The sequence below is a fragment of the Fringilla coelebs genome (assembly GCF_963513975.1).
Source record: "Fringilla coelebs genome assembly, chromosome: 11".
Taxonomy (NCBI): domain Eukaryota; kingdom Metazoa; phylum Chordata; class Aves; order Passeriformes; family Fringillidae; genus Fringilla; species Fringilla coelebs.
In genome coordinates this window covers 18,884,748-18,899,973 of record NC_140037.1, presented here as the reverse complement: position 1 = coordinate 18,899,973, position 15,226 = coordinate 18,884,748, and the positions used below count along the sequence as shown (strand labels likewise).

At 52.9% G+C, this 15,226-nt stretch overlaps 1 protein-coding gene across 1 annotated transcript in view; it reads left to right on the top strand.

Moving 5' to 3' along the window:
- The first annotated feature begins 1,835 nt into the window (after nucleotides 1-1,835).
- EFNB1 (ephrin B1) overlaps nucleotides 1,836-15,226 on the top strand; it is a 48,343-nt gene continuing 34,952 nt past the window's right edge. Inside the window, exon 1 of the mRNA XM_084213123.1 lies at nucleotides 1,836-2,045. Within this exon, the coding sequence (XP_084069249.1) occupies nucleotides 1,930-2,045 (116 nt within the window). The 5' untranslated portion in view covers nucleotides 1,836-1,929. The remainder of the gene's footprint in view (nucleotides 2,046-15,226) is intronic.

Sequence of the window (15,226 nt, the reverse complement as noted above, 5' to 3'; positions counted from 1 at the left end):
ACCGAAGGGACTTGGGGGGGGGTTGGTTTATTTTTGTACTCTAAAGTGACTTTTTTGTTTGTTTTTCAATTTTCTCAACACAAATGAAAGCGACGCCAAAATTTGTTGGTTTATTTTTTTAACAGAAAGGAACTGACTTGAGGGTTTTAAAAAAAAATTCCTTAATAAAAAGTGAACAGACTCAGGAGGGGGTTTTATTTTATTTTGTTTTTATTTTATTAATAGAAATTAAACCAACTCCAAAGGGGTTTATTATTGTTCTTGTAATAGAAAGTGAAGTGACTCCAAAGATTTTCTTAATAGGAAGCAAATTAATTCTGGATTTTGGCTCCTCCCTCCTCATGGCCCAAATAAAAAAACATCAAAATTACAAAAACTCCAAAAAGTTCAGAACACATTAAAAAATTGCCACAAAAATAAAAACCCACTTTAAATAAAATTTTAAAAGAACCTCAAAACCCCTCAAAAATAGAAGAAATTTTTAAAAAGAAAAAAAAAATTAAGGAAGAAAAGCTCCAAACAATTTTGGGGAAAAAAAAGTTAAAAAAAGTTCAGAAGACCTAAAAAAAAAAATCAAGAAAACTTGGAAAAAATTTTAAATCTAAAAAAACACCAACCCTGAAAACCATCTCAAATCTCTCAAACCTGAAAAAACCCTAAAAACACAAAAAAAAAAAAAAAAAAATCAAGAAGATTTTTGAGGCTTTAAAAATGAAAAAACCTTAAAAAAATAAAAAGCTTTGAAAAATTAAAAAGAAAATAAAAAATGGCAAAAACTTCAAAATACTAAAAAAAAAATCAGAAAACTGGAAAACTACATAAAAAAAGCTTAAAGAATCAAAAATTGGAAAAAAAAATTTAAAACCCTGTAAAAAAGTAAAAAACCCCTCAAAATCTTTAAAGAAACTGGTAAAAGGAAAAATATTTTTTTAACGCTTAAAAAAGTCCAAACATTTAAAAAAATCTTTAAATAAAGTCGAAAGTCAGAAATTACTTTAAAAAGCCTCAAATAGTAAAAAGAATTGAGAAATCTTTTAAAAAACAGAAAAAAGTTAAAAAAACTGAAAAACGCTCAAAAATCCCAAAAATGTAAAATATTTTAAAAAACCTCTCGAAAAAGCCCCAAAATATTGAAAGACCTTTTAAAAACCCTTGGAAAAAAAGTAAAAATATTTTCAAATCTTTCAGAGACCCTCCGAAACGTCAAAGAAATGGAAAATCTTTTTGAAAAAAATGGGGAAAAAATGAACAAAACTTCTGAAAAACCCCAGAAAAAATAAAATAAAATAAAATTAGAAAAACTTTATTTTTTTTCTTTAATTAAAAAGTTAGATCCCCCCCCATCGGCTGGGATATTAGTCCCGCAGCGGTGGAACGCCGTTACCCGCTCCCCATCGGGATTTCGGGAATATTTCGGTGCCGCCGCCGCTTCGGGCGTGGCCGGCGGCGTCCGCTGGGGGGCGCTGCAGGATCGCGGCTGAACGGGAGGGCGAGGCCAAGCGCGGCGCGTAGCGGGGGGGCTGCCGGGCTCGGCGGGGATGGGGACGGGCCGGTGCGGCGCCCATACCGGAGCTCCGCCAGCTCGTCCCCAACGCTGTCGCCTCCTCACCCTCCCCCCGGTAACCCGGTAGCATCGGCGGGCAAGCTGGGGGGGCATTAAAAAAGCAAAAATCCTCCGCGCTCCCCTTAAGAACCCACAGTGGGCGTGCCCTCCCGCAAGGCCCCCCCGCTCCGCTCAGCCATTGGCCGCCCGTCCGGGCTGTCCGCGCCGCTGCCTGCGCGGAGGGGTAGAGCGGCTGCCGCGGCGGGCGGCGCCTCAGTCGGTGCGGGGCGGGCGGAGGCGGCGGGTGGGGAGCGGAGCGGGAGGAGGCGGCGGCGGAGGAGCGTGATGGGCGCCTGACGCCCGGCCCGTCCCGCCGCCGAGGGACGATGGCGCGGCCCCGCGGCGGGCGGTGGCTGCTGGGTGTCCTGCTGGCCCTGTGCCGCCTCGCCGCGCCGCTCGCCAAGAGCCTGGAGCCGGTGTCGTGGAGCTCCGCGAACCCCAAGTACGTGCGGCGAGAGAAGGGGGGGGTCGGGAGGGACGCGCCTCGCACCCCCCGCGGGGAAAAAGGCACCGAAAGCGCGTTCTAAATGCGAATTTAATGGAAACAGCGAGGTTTTTAAGGTAAAATCGCGCCTGGAGGCTGCGGGCGGCGGACGGAGCGACCCCCGGCTGAGGACGGACCCGCGGCGCCGCGCTGCTTTTCGTACCAAAAAAAAAAACCTTCTTCTCCTTTTTCCCCCCTGTTTTTAACTATGCTTTTACTTCTCGCAGCTTTTCCTCTCTTGAAATCCGTTTTTGTTTTTGAAAACCACGTTTTGTTTCTTGATTTTTAATTTTTTTTCATGCTTCGGTTTTTTTTTCTTTTTTTTTTTTTTTCCCCGGATTGCTGCTTCCCTCCAGCGTTTGGATTTATTACCTTTTTTTTTTTTAAATTGTTATTTTTTCTGGGTTTTCTCATCCGAAATGAGCCGCGGAGGAAGGCGAGGGGATTCGTTCCTCCCCCACCTCGGGCTGGGTCCGAACAAAGCGGGCACTGGGGCTGCTCCGCCTGTAAAGCCACCTAAATTCTATAAATTCTTCTATTTTTATATAAATCTCAGCATATGGAAGTGGCTGCCGTGCAGGAACAATATGAAAGGCGAGGAGGAGGAGGAGAAGTGGGAGAAGTGGAGTGTGTTTGGTCGCCCCTACGCCGGGGCTGGTGGTCAGGATGGGTCGGTGGCCCTTGCTCAGCTTTATCTTGTAGATCATAGAATGTTTATTCAGCTTACTCCTTTGTCTCTTAAAAAAATTTCTTGCTTTTAGCTTAGTGCCTTTTTTTTTTTTCCTCCCACCACACTTCTCAAGGTAAAAAATAAGCCTAAAATAATCCAAAGAGTTTTTGAGGGTTGGAAAGAACCGAAACAATTTGGACAACCTTCCTGCCTGGACACGTATTCCAACCAAATGTTTATTTCCTTGGTTTCTCGGTGGGAGAAAGGAACTTTGGAGGCACACTTTGCGTGTCCCCAGCTCTGGAAGCGCCGGGACGGCGGCTCCGTTGCTTCATTCTCCTGGGTGTGTTTTTCCTTGCCTTTCTTTGGGAGTTGTGTCAGTTGGCTGGGAGCAGAGAGAGCCTTTTCCCTCAGGAATTGCCCCGCTGGATTCGTGAGCTTGGTGAGGGGCAGGCAAATTGGTTCGAGAAAATAGAGTTTTTATTTGGGAAAAGGCAGCTGGAGGTGGAGGTGGCTCCGGCTTGGTGCTGGAGGATGCCATGTCACCCCTCTTCCCTTCCTTATCCTGGGTTTTCCTTAAGCTCCTGCGGACTGGGAAGCTGGGAGGAGGCCGTGGCCATTGGCTGGCACAGGGGTGACAGTCCAGGACTTGCCACTGAGCCCTGGAGTAGTGGCCTTGGAGATTGGGTGCCCAGGGAGAGCTTGAGGGGTTCCTTGGTTTTCCCAAACTGGGAGTTTGGTGGTTTTCTGTTCCCAGTTTTTGGGGCTCAGTGGTTTCTGCCTTTGGTTCATGCCTATTTCTGAGCTCAGAGCTTGTCCAGGTTTGGTTTTCCCCCAGTTTGGCTCTCGGTGGTTGCCCACTTTCAGTTCCCCAATTCAGCGATTGGGGTTGTCCACCCTTGGTTTCCCCCAGTTCAGAGATCCGAGTTTGTCTGCTTCCAGTTTTCTCCCAGTTTGGAGCTTGTTGGTTGCTCACTCTCTATTCTCCCCAAATTCCGATCTTGGTGTTTGTCTGCCCTCAGTTCTCCAGTTTGGAACTCGGTGCTTTTCCACCCCCAGTTCTCCCCCAGTTTGGGGCTCGGTGCTTTTCCTCCCCCAGTTTGGAGCCTGGTGCTTTGCCACCCTCAGTTCTACCCCGCTTTGGAGCTTGGTGGTTGCCCACTCACCATTCTCTGGGAATTTGGAGTTGGGGGGTTGTCTGCTCTCGGTTGTCCGTGGATATGGAGCTCAGAGATTGTCTGGCCTGGACTCAGCTTTCTGGGAATGTGCCATCCTATGTGGGGCTGCTCCTATGGGTGCTTCCCCATTCCTGTATCCCCACAGGGACAGGAGAGAGTGAGAAGCGCCCGAAACGTCAGCATTTCTACCCAGAAATATCTCTGCTGGGACATGCACGGGCAAAACCCATGGAAGTGTTTTGCCTTGGTGGGGACTTTCGGGGCCCGGCTGTGACCCCACTCAGATCCCTCCAGTCTGTGCCCCTGCGGAGCAGCCCCAGATCCTCGTGTCCGGGATCCGTCTTTGGGATCTGTCGCTTTTTTTCCCAGCTCCGAGCTTTGCCGGCTGCGTGGCATCGGGCAGAGCCTCCTCATGGCCGCTCCCGCAAACCCAGCTGAGGAAACCAGTCTGGGGATTGGTGTGCTGGGCAAAGTCCGGCTCCAGCTGCAGGAAAACTCATGCTCTTGGTTGGATTGGGATTATCTTCCAGATAGATCCATAAAAACCCTTGGCCACTGTATTTGGGCTTCCAAGCCCCTTCCTGGGGCAACGCCGGGGCTGTGCCAGCCCCCATCCCGTTCTGCTGAGCTTTAACTCTTGTTTTTAGAGTAAAGAGAGCTAAAGCCTTTAAAAATAACACAGCTAAGTGGAATTTTCCAACGAATCCGAGGAGCAAGCGTGGTGCTCCGGGCCCGGCCAGCCTCAGTGCGATTGCTGTAAATAAGGAAAATATTTTCCTGCCCTTTCTGGGCAGCTGGGAGCTGTGGGCTCCCTCTCCATCAGCGAGTCTGGGGCTCCTGGTGTTATCAGAGGGATGCTGATAACACATCCGATAGATGGAATGATTTCCTAATTGAGTTAAGTCAGGCTTAAGCTGTGTGCTGGTTTGGGAAGCCCAGGTCGGCTCCTGGGTGTGTGTCCCAAAGCCAGCGGTGAAATCATCACCCACTTCCCACTTTGAGGATGCTGGGTCTTGAAAGAGAAAAAAATAGGCCTAGAAACGGTTTTGTTGGAAAAAGTGATAATTGTCTCAAACCTGTGCTTGGGATGAGCTCACCCTCTGAGTGAGCTTTCCCTGGGATGACTGCAGAGCCCTTTGGAAGGGGGCTTGGAGAGGCAATATGGCTTTAATTTATTCCATCGTGTCCAAGGAGGGCTTTGGGGAAAGTGCTTCTGGGATTTACTCGTCCCCTTTGCTGTGCAGCCGGGGGGCGGTGGGAGCGTGCTCTCCTTGGACAGCCGGGAATTGCCAGAGGAATTCTGGCTAAATCCTTTCTCAACTCCCTCGGCTGTAATTTGGGAGAAATATTGACCCTGGTGGGCTCCTGTACCGACCGTTAAAGGGAAACATTCCTAATAAAATATGGTTTGGAAAATTCATTTCAGGCTGGAATTTGCCTCCCCAGAAAGTATTTTAATAAGGAGGTGGGGGAAATGGGACACATCATCCACGCTGCTCAGGAGAATGCCTCCTTTCGCCTCTGCTTTTCCCTCTTCCCCTTCCAGAAAGTTTTGCTCAGTTCCAAACTTGTTAAAAACCAAATAAATGCATTTATTTAAGAAAAAAAAAAAGGTGAAGGAAAGAGGAAAAAAAGCCAGACAAAAGTCTAATCCTTCGTGGTATTTTTATTCTGCCTTTAATGACATGATGGTGTCCCATGGAATTCTGTCAGCGCTGGGGTTGAAGCCTGGCAGATCTTTGCTTCTTTTAATGCCGTTTTACGAGGGACAAAGTGCTTGTGGGAAGGCTGTTTCCGAGGGGAAAGGCTGGCCTGGAGCTCTGGAGCAGGGGGCTCGCACTTGTCGGAGCAGATGGAATGGAATTACGGGAGCCGTGGGCGCGGGAGGCGCTTCGCGATGTCAGGATTTAGGCAATAGGGAAAACTCGCTGCTTATTTTTAATTAAAAGTAATTTCTGACTTGTGGACACTCCCCCTTCCTGAGGCTGAGAGGTGGAGAACAGGTTTAAGCTAAAAAGATGGGAAGTTTCGGTTGGATATTGAGAAGAAATGCTTGGATGTGAGGCTGGGGAGGCCCTAGCACAGGTTGTCCAGAAAAGCTGTGGCTGCCCCAGCCCTGAATGTGTCCGAGGCCAGGTTGGACAGGCTTGGAGAAACCTGGACTGGTGGAAGGTGTTGCTGCCTATGGCAGAGGGAGGGGCTGGATGGGCTTTAAGGTCCCCTCCCTACCTAAACCATTCCAGGATTTATGATTGTGTTCCCATCAAGAATCCCAAGGCCCCTATGTGTACCCTGGCCTTTCCAGAGCTTTGCTTCATCTCCGAAGGCTGGCTTGGGCAAAGCAAGCCTGGACAGACTACTTTCCAGTTGGAGTTTCCCTTTGGAATGGGGGGGACCCTTTGCTGGGTGCCCGGCCTTTGGGAACACTCCCAGCTCCTGCTCCCCACAAGACAAAACCCCTGTGCCCAGCCCACGTTTCACCGGAGGCGTTCTCCCTCTGCCTGTGCCAGGGGGAGAGGAGCACCCAGGGCTCCTTGCGGGTCGTTTGGGAATGACTTCATTAACTTAAATTAAAAAAAAAGGGAAGGCAGGGCTGCGGCTCTTGCAGTAGCAGGGTAAATACCGCTGGATTCCATAAAATGGATTTAACTGCTTCCTTTAAAAGAAAAAAAGAGCCGTGATGGGGTGGCTGATTGATTGTAAAAGGAGCCGGAGCTTTCTCCGGAGCAAAACAGCTGCTGCAGCTCCTTGGATCTGCCTGGCAGTGGGGCTGGATGGGGCTTGCATGCCAGTTTTGACTGGGAAGGGCTGGCAGGGGGCTGGCAGGGGCTGCTCTCCTCCACTGCACCTGAGCTCCTGTGTCGCTGTGGGGTCTAAGCTGTTCTCTTGTATCCTCATCCCAAACAGGCTGGATGTGGCAGGGCGGGATGTGTCCATGCCCTTGGTGGTGTGCCCAGGTGGACTGGGGGTCCTTCTGAGCAGCTTCACAAGGTGTTTAGGGGTTCCCCCAAACAGCTTCACTGGGGGCTCAGGGGTCCCCCCAAGCCCTGTCCATGTTTTTAGGGATCATGGGGGTTGCAAAGAGCCGGAGTGCACGAGTAGTCCCTTGCATGACGTCCTTCAGGAGCTTTTTGGATTGTCCCCTATAAACCAGAGGCTTAGTGGTGGGGATGATCCCTTGTTTCCCTGTAGGATTTGTATGTCCCAGCTTCCCCCCAGCTTTCCCATAGCTTTGTGCTCGCTGCCCCTGTGGCAGAGCACCCTGTCCTTGGCACAACAGTGGCCGTGCTGCTGGGAAGCCTGTCTGCCCAAGGAACGCTGGACTCCGGTGGGAAAACATCTTGGAGCGATCAGTAGCACATGCTACTTGGAGTCTGGCAGCTGGAATAGGGTGGAGAGAAACAAAGCTGATTCCGTTCTGTCTCTAATTAATGATTGCTGGGATCAGGGAGCAGGAGCAGGACTCACTCAGCGCTATCACGGCGTCACATCTGGGCAGGAATGCGCGGCCAGGCTGTGGGGCTTTTGTTGTGCAGGGCTGAGGGAGAGCCCAGCTCCTTGCTGCTGTTTCCCAATGCCTTTCCCCTTCCCATCTCTTGCTCTGAGTCGGGTGGTGTTGCAGAGAATCCTGTTCTGGAGATTAGGAGGGATGGTGGTGTTGGTCATGCTGCTTGTGGAGAGGTTTGGTGCAGTCCCGGCATCCTTTGGGGGGGTTTTCTTGCCCCTTGTGGGTTGTCTCCTGCTTGATCACCAGCTCAGAGCTTTGGGGTCCCATCTATTGTTGAGCCCTGCTGATCTGCTCAGGGCTTTGCTGGAACCTCTGGATTGCATCTCCAGCTGGAGCATCAGAGCTCAGCTCATGGCTGTGCTGGACCCTTGGGAGCCTGTCTCTGGTTGAAACAGTGGTGCTGGGCTTGTGGAGTCTCAGGATCCCATCCCTGGTTGGAGCCCCAGTGCTCTGCTCACGGCTGAGCCTTGGAGTCCTGGCCCTCCTGGCTCCCCCAGCCTGTCCAGGCTTGGTCCCAGAGGAGTTGGACAAGCCAGGGCTAAACGTCCTGCTTGGTGAGGCTGGATTTGTGCACAGTGGGGTTTTCCTGGCCCCTGCCCTTCTGTGGAGCAGGTTCTGCTGGAGCTGGAGTGGAGGCTGCGGGCGGTCCCTGGAGCGCGGCTCAGGGGCCTCCAGTCCCTCCTCCCTGGAGGATGAGGGGACAGGTTTGGGGGGTTCCTCGTGGTGTTGCAGTGAGCAGTGGCTTCTCTGTGAGCTCTCCCTGCCAGAGCCCCCAGGCGGGATCCGAGCCGGCTCAGGTGCCGGCGTGGCAGTGCTGCCCCGGCCGAGCCGAGCTGAGCTGAGCAGCTGCACTTCAAAAATGCCAGCTATTTATAACCCTGCCTCGCCTGCTCGGGAATAACCTTTTCCTACCCGCAGCCGGCCCTTCCCAGGTGGGCTGCTTGCCCTTTCTGAGGCCATGGGACTTGGCTTTTCCAGGGGGCCTTTGTGAGGGCAGAGCCGGGGGTTTGCTTGGTGTCCAGCCATGAGCTCCTCTTGGTGTTTTTCACAGGCTCTATCCCTCTGTGGTGCTGTGCCTGCACAGAGGTCCACGTGTCATGTCTGCTGGGGCTGGGCTGTGGTGAGAAGCCTGGAGTCACCTGGTTTAACATGGATTGGCCCTTGCTAGCGCCAATGTGGAGGTGCCAGGCTGGGAGACACTGCACAAGCTGTCCCAGCTCCTTCTGTCCCAGCACCTTCAGGCTGGAGTTTGAGAAGTTCAAAGCCCTGGAGTGGTGCCCTCCCTAGTTGGGGGTCCTGGCTGGTTTTGGTGACACCTAGGCTTGCATCACTGCTGGTGATGGGCAGGAACATCCCACTTCCCAGCAATCCCTTTCCTTGCCCCTGGCATCCTACCAGGATGAGCCCAGCCCTGTGTACCAGCTGCCTGGCTTTTGCTATCCCACCTCTTCTGAATAGATACTTTGGGAAAAGCAAAGTGCCTTTTCATGGCTTCTGAGCTATAAACTCCCTTATGCCATTCCCATTGATCCCAGAATGTGTCCATGTTTTCCTTCTCATTAGGCTGGGCAGCGTCTGCGGTTGCTCGCGCAGGGCTGAGGCTCGGCGCCGTCTCCTCTTTGCCACCGATTTTTCCCTTTTAATGGATTTCTGAAACGTGGGAGCACGGCCTGGTGTGCGGGTTGGCAGGCAGGGCTGGCAGCCTCGGGATGTGGAGGGATGCAGGGATGTGCTGGTGCTGGGCTCTGCGCTCTTTGTCTGGGCTTGCTGTAGTATCGCAGCCAAACGCGAGAGGGAGGGATGCAGCCCCCTACTCCCACTGGGATTTTGGGGGGCAAATCCTCAGTGGGGTCTGGAAGGGGAATGGGCACAGAGGCAGCCCCATTAAGGCAGGGTGGCCGGTGTTCCTGTGCGGGGGGTCGGGCGGTTCCCGGTGCCGGCAGGGATGCCATCGTGCCCTGCCTGCGGCCGGCCGGGAGCATATGGAAAGGATCTGGGTGTAATATCCCGGGCTGCTCCGCGGCTTTGCTGAAGAGGCCACTTCAGCAGGGGACGCGGCGTGGTTAGTCCTCCCAGCTGACACATCCCAGGCCTTCCTCCGACTTGAAAGAGCTTGAGTTCGCCTTTGAATCTGAGGATTTATAGCCCTTTTAGGCCTCTCCAATAAAAGCACTGCTCCCTCCTCAGACAGAGCCCACCGTCTCCCTCCTCCGGGCTCATTATCCCGGGGATTTGTGTTGCTCGCTCTCGCTCTGTTGTTCGCTACTGCCGCTTTCTTCAGATGTGTGGCCGAGAACTTCAGAGCAGAAAAGCCGAGCTGGAGTGGCCGCAGGGCCCGGCCTCGCTCCAGGTTGGAGCAAGTATGGATCCACATCCAGTGGTGTTCCCAGAGAGAACCCTTATCTGCTGATGATCCCCTGCACTTGGGGAGCAGCAGTTCCTCTTTGTTCTGTTTGTTCCTCAAGGACTGTGAGCAAACCAGGATGAGCTCCCTTCGCATGGAGAGCTTCAAGCATCTGTTCCATATGTCCATCCCATCTTCCTCATTCTGGCACATGTAGATATTGGAGCACCCTCAGCCCCACAAATTTCTGCTTCTAGAGGCCCCTCAAGCCTCAAACTGTTTAAAGGGAGGCTTAGGAAAGAGGCCAGAGAAACGACATAATAATTATTGTATTACAAATTGTTTCCTTTAATGGGCCCTGTCGGATCGCTCAGTCTGCTAAACACATTGTGCCCTCCCCCAGCCCCTTCCCACTGCTCCAGCCTCCCCTTGAAACCCTGGCCTGCCAGAAAATTCCTCCTGGTGAGGAGCTGGGGTGGTGGGATGAGAGATGGGGCTGCATGTGCATCCACCTGCTCCCTCAATTCTCCACTTGTGACGGGAGATGGGGTGGCTCCACTTCAGAGTGGGGATCCTCTCCCCGCAGGTCCCATGCTCCGGAGTTTTGTACTGCCCTCAATATTGCATATTCTAAGGGCTTTTGTCTGGTGGCACCCTCAGCTGATTCTCAGGGCTCGTGGTCATTGACTCAAAAACCTCTTTCTGTGCAAGGGCTCCCTCCCTCCTGGTCTTTCCTGGCGTTCCGATGTGTGCTGGCAGAGGCTCCCAGGCAGCTTTTTGGCAACTCCCAGCCCTGAGGGCTGTGGGGTGTAAGGAGAGGAGCCACCAGCGGCTCTGTGAATTTTTTCGTTGCCCCCCAAAGAATGAACGTGTTGGAATTGGGCAGCAGGTTACGTTTCTTCAAGGCCAGGCAGCAAATATGTTTTAAATTTGGCAGCCGACAGCGAGGAACGGGTGGGAGAAATTTTCCAGGTATTGCATTACACTTTCCCCTGAAAGGGCTCTGCTTTGGGGCTGGGGATTAAAGGGAGGAGAGGAGGGGGACCCCCTCCCTTTCACGCACTCACAGCCCTGCTCTGAGGGTGCTGGGCCTGGGTGCTGCCTATCCTGGGTGCTGCCCGCCTTGGGTGATGCCCATCCCGGCTGAGTCAGGCCCTGCTCGGGGCAGAGCTGTGCTGCGGGGGATGATCAGGATTAGTTTTTGGGCTTCCTCCCTCTGGGTGCGATGGGAAATTTCCAGCGTGCTCTGGGCACCGCCCCGGCCTGCCGGGCTCTGCCTGGCCCCCCTCCTCTCCTCTTCTCTCCTGTCCTCCTGTGATGTCTTTAATAAATGCTTTATGCAAGAGCAGACCTGGGATCCACTCCCAGCACGGACCTGGGGCTCGGCCAATTAGTCAATTATTTCAAAAGAAGAAATTAAAAACAAACAAAAAAAAAGAAATGTTATTTTTGTAAGGGAAGGTCTGGCCCATGGCTCAGCCAGCAGCCCCTCTCTTGTGGGAAGAGCTGGGGTGGGGGAAGATGGGGAAGCTCTGCACAGCCCCTCCCTCAGTGACCACAGCCTGCAGTTGTTGAATTCCCTGTGTCCCTCTTGTGTCCCCCCCCATGTCACCAGGACAACAGGGAGCTGCCCCTCACACCAAGCAAGGGAGGGGGTCTTGCCAGCTGCCTGTGCCCCCTGCTCCAGGCTGTGCCTTCCAGCCTGTCCCTTGTCCCTGGGCAGTCGGGTGGGTGGTCCATGAGTGTCCATCCCTGCCGGAGCTGGCACTGGTGCATGCCATTGTTCGCAGCTTCCTTCACAGCATGTGAGGAGGAGGAGGAGGAGATGCTTCCCCAGGAGGTGGGAAAGGCTGTCCCAGTGCCATTGGCGATGCACAGCCCCCTTCCCTCTCACTGGGCCAAGGAGGCCTGGCTGGATTGGGGTTTCAGGAAAGTGCTTGGAGGTGTGAAGGGCTGGAGGCAGCTGGAATTTCCCCTTCAGCTGTGTTTGGGTTTAAGATTTGTATTATTCTTCTTTCATGGAAATTTTGTGAGGCTGAGATCTGGCTGTACATCCCAACTGGTTTGTGCCCCCTTTTTCCTGCAACCCCCTTTCCCTGTGCCCCTCTTCCCCTGCCTCCCATTAGCCGTGCCTGGGCTCAACTAATTACTGAAATAATTCAGGCAAAGCAGTGGAGGGAGGGGAAAGGGAGAGGAGGGTCCCTTGTGCTTCCTGGAGCCCCAGCCCTCTCCCACTGCTCTATCCTTTGAGCTTCATGCTTGCTGCTCATTTAATGGCGGTAAAAGAGCTTTTTCCTATTTTCCTTCTTTTTATTTCATTTCCCTGAGATGCAGGAAGACTTGCTGGGAGTAGGGGATGGAGGAAAGCCTGCTTGTGTTGCCTTGGCTTGGCATTCCCTACCTGCAGTGATGGTTCTGGGATGCAGGGATTGGTGGGGGGGGGTGGGGGCTCCTACAGGAGTCCATTCCCAGAGGCAGCTCCCAATCCTGGTGAGGTTTAATGCTCAATTCTGCTTTTGATCTCTGCTCTAACTTGGTGCTGTTCCCTAATTACCCCCTTCATGTGGGGCTGTGCTGGGTATTTGTGCTCACTGAGTCTCTCCAGAAGAAAAACCCACCCTGCGAGGGTGTGTGCAGGGCGGGGGAGCCACGTGCTTTCCCAGACCATGGAGGAATCCTCCGGGCTCTCCATATAGCCCTGGGTGCTCCCACCCACGGCAGGCAGTTTCATGCTCCCTGCCTGGTTTCATAACATCCAAGAGAGGCACGAAAGTCTTCGTGAGCCACCTCCCTCTGCTGCATGTGGAGTTTGTGGGCTCAGGGAGGTGGGCGAGGGTGCCCCTGTTTGAGGTGCTGGGGATTTTCTGGATGTGCCAGCCAGCTGAAAAAGATCTAGTGCCCATCGGCCAGCCTTTCTTGGCTGGGTTTTCCTTTTGGGATGCAAGCTATATGTTGTCCCTGAGTATGGTGTGGGATGAGGACAATGCCAGGGAGAATGCAGGGGCTTCCTAGCCTGGGGAGGGGTTGTTCAGGGTGGTGGGGAAAGGTTGTGGGATCCTCCTGGCTCCTGCTCTCCTAGACAAGGCCTGTTCCTCCTTGTTTTTCCTCTCTGAGGATGGAGGCACGTGGGTTGAGGATGGAAACACATGGTTTGAGGCTGGAGGCGTGTTGGTTTAGGATGGAGCACATGGTTTGAGGATGGAATTGCACGGCATGCGTTGGAGGCATGGGGACCATCCCACAGAGCTCCCAGAAGTTCATCCACGCCTGTAAAACAGTTGGAGGTTTTCGGGGCGTCAAACTCAAAAGTATTGTGTTGAAAGTGGTGCAGCATCATACCAGGGCATAGGCAAAGGAGACAAATTGTTGTATTCCTTATCTGAGTGGGCTTCTTCCTGAAGGTGTCTACAGGTGCCTGTTCCTGCTGTGCCCAGTTCTCCTGTGACCTGGCAGGAGGAACCTTGCCCTCCCTGCTCTCCATCAGGAAAGTCTCCTCTGCCTCGTTGGGATGAGGGATAAAATCCCTTTTCCTGGTTTATGACAGAGAGATTGCTGATACTGGGAATAGTTCCTTACAAAAGGAGTGGGTGACAGATACAAGAGTGCTGGGATAATTGCTTCCAGATGCTGCCTCCCCTTGTCTCCGGGGCTGTGTGTGTTCCAGCGTCCTGCCAGCTCCAGTGAGTGAAACCAGGGAGTCATCCCAAAAAACAGGGCTGGCTGGAGCAGTGTCAGACAGCTCGGAATGCAACGACTCCTGATGTCACCCGAGCTTCTGGTGGCCACTGTGATCCTGTGTGGCTGTGGAAGCAGGCTGGCTTGCAGGGGCTCTCCCAGTTCTGCCAGCCCCTGAGCTGGGGCTTCAGGAGGAGTGCCGAGTTCTGAGGGACTGGGATGCGCACTGAAATTGGCAGCACTGGCTGCATTGTGCGCGGCAGGCAGCTCTGCCGGATCCTGCCTCCCTTTGTGCCATAAACATGGTGTTTTTGGCATCTGGGCTTTCTTGCAGAGAGCCTGGTTGCTGCAGCAGCATTAATGATTATTTATTGGCTCTTAATGCCAAATAATGTCAACATCTGGCTGACGCAGCACACGCATCCCTCATTCCGTGAGGCATATCCGAGTGCTCGGCGTTGGGTTGGCGTTGGATTGGCGTTGGGCTTGTGCGCTTTAGGAATTAGAAGGTAGCAAATGGTGGGGTTGTTTGGATACTCCCCTGAAGGGACAGATTCTTGAAGGGCTTCGCTGCTGACCTTCTCCTTAATTACTGCTCTGCGGCGCCGGCAAGACCAGCTCAAAGGGAGCAATGAAGCGTCGGCACCGGCGCTCGGCCCAGGGCCCCGCGAGGGGAATGCTGCTCCTTCACTTCTGCCAGGATGGTGCCTCTCTCCGTGAGATTCCCTGTGCCTGGCAGCTCGGAGCTCCACTCATAACACCTGTGTTAATGTTACCGTTCTAACCTTTGTATATACCAGCAGTTGATGTGGGATTTTTCCCAAGGTAAATCCAGCTGATTATAAATAAAGGTACCAGGGAGGAAAAGGGAGGAAAACAGCATTGCTGTTCTTGCTGATGGACACAGGCTTTACCTCCCTGCAGCTTTCCCTGCTTTCAGCCTCAGACAGAGCTTGGAGGGAAGGAGAAAGGAAAATGTGAATGGAGGAAAATTTACTTCTCCTCTGATTCCTGTGTGGCTTCTGAAGGTGAGAGTTGAGTCACTTTGCCTGGAACCAGCTCAGCAATTCTACCTCGTCCCCAGAGAGTGTCTGAAGTCACGCAGGGAGAAATAATGCTGGGGGTTAAAAATAGACGCTGACAATAGGACGGGAGGACTGGAAAAGCTCTGTGTCAGGCAAGGTGGACAGAGCCTGGTGAATGGCATTGGGATTGTGCGCTGCTAGTGCTGGGCTTTACTGGGTTAAACTGCACTTAAACCTCATTTGCACTTGGAACCTGGAGCAGATTTCAGTCTTGGGCTTGCGTGTCCATCCGGCAGGCTGGGGAAAGCACTTCTGCTTTTAAGGGGCTTGGAAAAGTGAGGGAAGGATGTGGCACTACTGGGGCCAGGGTTGGGGAAGGAAACAGCTCAATAAATCCAAGTTGCTTGAGGAGGACAGGTGGGACAGGGCTGGGGCAGAGCAGAGTCTGGCACTGGCACCTGTGGAAGTGTTCCAGCTCCCCTGGCATTTTAAAGACTCATCTGCAGAGTGAAGCATTTATGCTCGATCCACTTCGTTGCCAGTTGGGATGCGCAGTCATGACCAAGCCCAGAGTGCTGTGTCGGGGTTTTCCAGTGCCACCAGTGTCCTCAGTGCTGGGAGCAGGGTGTGCAGTGCTGCTCGGCCGGGGACAGCAAAGCAGGACGGTGGCTCCTGCAGCCCTTGCCCTGGCTTTTGTTGAAGCTCACTGTGGCCACCAGAGCCTGAGCAGAGCTCCGGG